Source organism: Zingiber officinale, chromosome 4A (assembly GCF_018446385.1).
Source record: "Zingiber officinale cultivar Zhangliang chromosome 4A, Zo_v1.1, whole genome shotgun sequence".
Lineage (NCBI taxonomy): Eukaryota > Viridiplantae > Streptophyta > Magnoliopsida > Zingiberales > Zingiberaceae > Zingiber > Zingiber officinale.
This window is the reverse complement of record NC_055992.1, coordinates 17374094-17380811: the sequence shown is the minus strand read 5'-3', so window position 1 is coordinate 17380811 and position 6718 is coordinate 17374094. Positions and strand designations below refer to the sequence as shown.

Below are 6718 nucleotides of genomic sequence, written 5' to 3'. Positions count from 1 at the left end.
TTTAAAAATTTCTAGAATTCAGATCATTTAAACATGCTTAGTTCTTTTTTAATTTTTCTGGTTGATTTTTTAATTTTTTATTTTCATCCTTAAGTTTGTTAAAAAAATTTTTATAGGCATGCATATTCTTTCTGATGTGGTGATAAAGGGGGCCCACAAAGTGCGGGCCAAAGGACGGATATAGCAGCCGACATGGAGGTCAGGTCAATGAAAGAGAACCAATGGGCTCACCAAAGGAGGGTCGAGCAGAGCTCTTCTACATTGGTTGATCGGGCATAAACTGCCTGACTGGCAAAGGGTTGGTGCAAATAGAATGCCCGTATATCCAAGATCATTAGACACTCATCATGGAGCAGAGGAACATTGGGACGACCGGAGCGTTAGTCCGGTCGAGTGGAAATAAGCTACTAAGTCGAGTCATCGCAGGAAAGAGCAGTTAAGTCCGACCGAGCGGAGGAGTTCCTAGACGAGCGAATATCCTGCTCGGCCGAGTAGAAGGATCATTGATGTATCTCTTAATATCCTTCTGGGAGATAGTGCCACTAACACAAGGTATGATCAACAGACAGATCATTCGATGAAAGTTTCTACTGTCTTGTCAGGGATATGCATGCTCTATTATGGTATGATGTTAGAGGTGCTTTCCTGACAGGTCTTTTCATAGGATAAATTGGAGAACGTGCCCATGTCTCGAGAAGCATGCATGTTGCCCGCTGGGGTGCTATATAAAGGAGGGGTTCATGTACTGGCGGAGGTACGCGTTATTCACTATTCACGCCTATGTTTACTGTTGCTCCATTTTCTTCCCTCTTTCTGGTGACTGACTTGAGCGTCAGAGGGCCAACACTGGGGACCCCTTCCCTGGCTCGGTACTGACATTTCTTGTGTTGCAGAGCGGAGTGAGGTCTACATCCAATCAATGCAGCAGCCACATCCCCAGCTAGCTATCTTCCTGATTTTTAGACAAGATTATATTGGCGCCATCTATAGGAATGTAGCTTGCATCCAATACGTGAAGATGGAGGACGTTGGGAAACTCACCATAGTGACTTTAACAAAAGAAGAGCTAGATATGCTGATACAAGCCCGAGCAGCAAAAATAGTGAAGCAATAACAACAACCAACACTGGTTGAGCACCAGGTACATGAGCCCACGACATCAGCAGCGGGTCATCAGGTCGGATACAAGGATCGAGCAGAGCATGTATCCGTTTGGGGATATAATAAGAAGCCGACCGGTACATATGGGGGTGTGCCCAATGCCCCGATCCCCTTCCATCAGGTACTATTCCATACTCCATCTGAGGAGCTAGGCTGAGCGGACAGGGAACTAGGATCCTCATTGGATGACGCGTCGGTGTAGGATCCATGGAAGGGGAAAGCACCACAGAATGATGATTCACCCAAGCGGATCAACCCAAAATTCTCTCACGGGATTCTAGACGACCCTCTGCCACGATATTACACCCCACTGACGATCATGGAATACAATGGAACTACTTATCCAGACAACCACTTGGCAAAGTTCGACAATGTGGCCACACTCCATCAATACACCGATGGAGTAAAGTGTCGGGTCTTCCTCACCACCCTTTCCGGATCGGCACAATACTGGTTCAGACGCCTGCTGATAAGATCAATTCACAGTTTTAAAGATTTCCAAGAGGCGTTCTTGCACCACTTTGCCAGCAATCACCGTTACTAGAAGATAAGTGTTAATCTGTTCGTGTTGAAGTAGGGGCCCAAGGAGGCACGGAGGGCTTACATTAAGTGGTTCAACTAGGTGACCATGGATATTCCATCGGTTTCCTTTGAAATATTGGAAATGCCTTTGCCCAAGGGCTTATCGAAGGAGAATTCTTCTACTCACTCATCCGAAGGCCGCTAAAAGACTTCAACCACCTACTCAGGTGAGCAATTAAATACATAAATGTGGAGGAAGCCTAGGCGGCGCGAAGGAAGGAAGTACATGTTGAGCCTACTGATCCCCAACCACCAATCATCAACCACCAAAAGACCCCTAATCGGGAGTTGCACAGCTACACCAGGAGCCAAGAATGCATGTCGTGGAGCATGTAGCAGTCAGTCACCCGAAGGCTGCGAAAGGCAAGTTATGGACGCTGCTATTTTGCTCGTTCCATTAGTCGATAATGCACAACACACATGACTGCTATGATCTGACGCCAATTGCAAGCCGAACAATTCCTCGAGGATATTGTCAACGATCACCATCACCTGCGACATCAGAGGTGCCAATCAACAGGGTGACGAGATGAAAAGTGAATGGCGGCTGAGCGGCGACCACATCAGCCTCAGCGGAGGAATAACACAAGTCTAGCCTGAGCTTCTGCTGAATGGAATAGAACCTCGACTCGGGAGGAGGAGAACCGAAATAATACCGCTCAGGGAGAGATTGGAATGATTGTTGGTGGGTTGATCGGCGATGATTCCAACCGAGCGAGGAAGTCGCACTCCCGGTGACTAGAAATACATGTTGTTGGATGTAGCATGGAGAATACTAAGGGACCTGAGATCAACTTCAGCCCCTGAGACTTGGATGGAGTAGAGATCTCGTACGATGATGCCTTAATCATCTGGGTGATGATAGATAATTATAGTATTCATCGGACTTTTATTGATGCAGGTAGCTCAGGGAATATTATATTTAAGAAGGTGTTCGACTAGTTGTAAATTGCCCGAAGCGAGTTGCAACCAATGATGACCCCACTCTATGGGTTCACAAGCAATGAAGTATTGCTGATCGGTCAGGCATGGCTAGCCATATCGCTCAAAGAGGAGCTGCTCAAGAGGACAAGGACCACAAACTTCATTGTGGTGGACGCGCCGTCCACCTATAATGTCATATTAGGCCAACCAACCCTTAATGAGTTCCGAGCGGTGGTGTCCATCTTTTGCTAGAAGATCAAGTTCCCGGTGGACAACGAGGTGGGCAAAGTCAAAGATGACCAGTTGACTGCTTGGCGATGTTACGTTGAGATGGTCAAGACAGAGGTGATGGCAGAATGGAAGATTTAGCATTTGGAGGTGAACACCATCATGGAGGAACCTCCCATGCTGGTCTATGAGGAAAAGGAGGAAGTCTAGATCCATTCCAACAAGTCGGAGGCCACCACTTCACCACCACCGACTTGACAGAGGAGAAGAAGGAAGAGTTGGTCACCTACCTTAGGCGAAACCATGATGTGTTCACTTGGTCGACACATGAGCTCTCGAGTATCTCACCAAGCATAGCTCAACATGAGCTTCATGCCTGACCGGACACTTGACCGGTGAAATAGCGGAAGAGGGACTTCAGTGCCGAGTAGAACCAAATCATCTGAGCGAAGATAGAAAAACTACTGGAAGTCGGTCACATGCGTGAGGTTCAGTTCCTGAGCTGGTTGGCCAACGTTATACTGGTCTCTAAGCTAGGTAATAAGTGGTGAGTCTGCATCGATTTCCATTATCTGAACAAGACCTGCCCAAAGGACTTCTATCCACTACCTCGAATAGGCCAAATGGTGGACTCCACGGTGAGTTGTGAGCTAATCTGCATGCTCGACGTATACCAAGGTTACCATCAAGTGTCGCTCGCCAATGAAGATCAAGAGAAGGTCAACTTCATTACGATTGACAGGACTTACTGCTACAATGTCATGCCATTCGGATTGAAGAATACCAGCGCCACCTATCAGAGTTGATGAACAAAGTGTTTCGATGACATATTAATAAAATATCTTTGAGCCATTGACCTTTATGCAGATATTGAAGAAACTTGCCGAACTCTGAGGGCATATGGGATAAAGCTGAACCCGAGCAAGTGACTATTCAGAGCAAAGAGTGGTCGTTTCCTCAGATACATCGTCACCGAACAGGGGATCGAGGTGAATCCAAGCAAGGTGAAGGCGATGCAGGACATGCCCCCACCTCATAATTTGAAGGTGGCCTAATGACTGACCAGATAGATCATCGCACTATCAAAGTTTATCTCTAAATCATTTGACCAGAGTTACCCATTCTTTAAGGTGTTGCGCCGAGCGATGAAGTCCCAATGGGATGCGGAGTGCGAGAAGACACTGGAAGAGCTCAAGGAGTACCTTACCTCCTTACCTGTATTGGTCAACCCAAGCGCTGGCGAGCCGTTCTGGATCTACTTATCATCCACCAAGTATGCGGTTGGCTCGGCATTGGTGTGCTAGAATGGCTCTGATTACTCTATGTACTTTCTAAGTCATATATTAAAAGATGCAAAATCTCGTTACACTAGTCTCGAAAAATTGGCATATGCCCTTATACTTGCTGCTCAGAGCCTTTGTCCGTACTTTCTCTCACATTTAATTGTGGTGATCACCAACAGCACATTGGGAAGAGTTCTCCTTAACCCAGAAGCATCTGGATGGCTAATCAAATGGACCATCGAGCTGAATGAATTTGACATACCGAACGACGATCAAAACCCAGACCTTAGCTGATTTTGTGATCGAGGTCTAAAATGCCGAGCTAGATGCGACTTGGAAAATATATGTAGATGGTTTATCTACTCGGGATGGCAGCAGGATCAACATTCTCTTGACTTCGCCATGGGAGGACAGGATGCAGTTGTCCGTATGGTTGGATTATTGAGCTACAAATAACGAAGCTAAGTATAAGGCCCTGATAGCCAGTTTACAGGTAGCTCGGCATATAGGGGCCACTAGAGTTCTCATCCACTCGAATTCTCAGTTGGCGGCTCAGCAGCTATTGGGGACGTTCGAGATAGGCAGCTCCTGACTTAGGTTATATGTAGTAGCTTTTGAGAAGTTGAAGGAAAACTTCTAAGAAGTGGTTATACAGAAGATCCCCCAATCAAACAATCAAGTTGTGGTCGAGCTGGCTAAGTTAGCCAGTTTATTATCATCGATCGTGATAGATTAGCTGATCGAACAGGTCTCACTGGTGTCATACATCGATGGGATGGATGGAGTAACCTTCCCGAGCGACTGGAGGACAACACTGATAGAGTTCCTCCGATCGAGTGTCATATCAGCTGATCAAGACAAAGTTCGCTTGTTGAAAAAGAGGAATGGGCAGTTCACCCTGATCAGGGATCAACTATAGAAAAGAACTTTTTGAAGGCCGCTGCTCAAGTGTGTCAGATTGGAGGACATTGAGTACATTTTGCAAGAGGTGCATTAAGACTCCTATGGAAGTCACCCGAGCGACAGATCACTGGCCCGAAAGATCTTGTTGGTGGGATATTTTTGGCCCACCTTACAGGATGACATCGATCGGACAGTAGCCACCTGCTTATCATATCAAAAATATCATAGCATCCCACACCGATCCACCGAGGAGATGAAGTCATCCACAATATTTGTCCGTTCAAATAATGGGGCATGGACATCATTGAACCATTTCCAATGGCAACCAGTCAGTGAAGATTTCTACTCATCGCAGTAGATTATTTCTCAAAGTGGGTGGAGGCCGAGCCGCTAGACAAGATAACCGAGCATACGGTCACCAAGTTTATATGGTAAAATATCTTATGTCAGTTCATCAGTTCAGCATCCCTTGTCGGCTCGTCTCGGACAACGAACGACAGTTCATAGGATGGAGGCTCAATGAGTGGCGCAAAGGTTATGGCATTGTGCAGGCTTTCACCTCGGTGGCCTACCCCCAGAGCAAAGGCCAGGCGAAAGTCACCAATCGGGAAATCCACAGAGGGTTACGAGCTCGGTTCGGCCACGCTGGAGGCAGTTGGGTCAATGAACTCCCTAGCGACTTGTGGGCCTATTGCACCACATTGAGAGAGGTGACTGACGTCACACCGTTTCATCTGATGTATGGAGGTGAAGCAGTGGTTCCAGTGGAAGTTGGAGTAGAGTCCGACTGGGTGCAGCTCTACGATGAGGAGAACGTTGAAAGGAGACTCATGGAGCTCAACCTAGTGGACGAAGCCTAGGATAAGGTCACCATTTGGCTCATGGCATACAGGCAGCGTATGAAGCAGAACTACAATTGGAGGGTGACCCCAAGGTCATTACAAGTCGGCGACTTGGTGTAAAAAAGAGTAAAGTCAGCCAGCGACGTCACCAAGCTGGATGCTCCATGGGGAGGACCTTATAAAGTCATCAAGAAACTTCGCTTGGGAGCCTACTATTTGCAAGACGAAGACGGGAGAAAGCTAGAACTTCCCTGGAGCGCAAACCATTTCTATCCCTACAGGGTCGGGTGAGAGGTGCGTGGTTAAATCCAGATGTACTTGTATAAATGTATGTCTCGTGGATGCAGGAAGACAATGAATAAAAATCTCAAGTGTTCCAAATTCTTGTGTCATTCGGCCAAGTTAAAAGTCAAGCGGTGACTATAAACCATTGTCTACTTCAACAGTTGAGCGGTGACTGTAAACTCCTATCTACGCCTTTAACAATTGAGTGGCTACTATAAACCTGTCTACGTCAATAGTCGAGTGGCGACTATAAACCCCTGTCTATACCTTCAACAGTTGAGCGGCGACTATAAACCCCTGTCTACACCTTCAATAGTCGAGCGGCGACTATAAACCCCTGTCTACGTCAACAATCGAGTGATGATTATAAGCCCCTATCTGCGCCTTCAACAGTCGAACAACGACTATAAAATACTATCTACACCTTCAACAGTCGAGCAGCGACTATAAACCCTTGTCTACATCAACAGTTGAGTGACGATTATAAACCTTTGTCTACATCAATAGTCG

At 46.7% G+C, this 6718-nt stretch overlaps 1 protein-coding gene across 1 annotated transcript; it reads left to right on the top strand.

Moving 5' to 3' along the window:
* The first annotated feature begins 5509 nt into the window (after window positions 1-5509).
* LOC121972275 lies at window positions 5510-5941 on the top strand. The gene has a single exon (XM_042523963.1). It carries the CDS (start codon window positions 5510-5512, stop codon window positions 5939-5941), a length of 432 nt encoding a protein of 143 aa, XP_042379897.1.
* The last annotated feature ends 777 nt before the right edge of the window (window positions 5942-6718 follow it).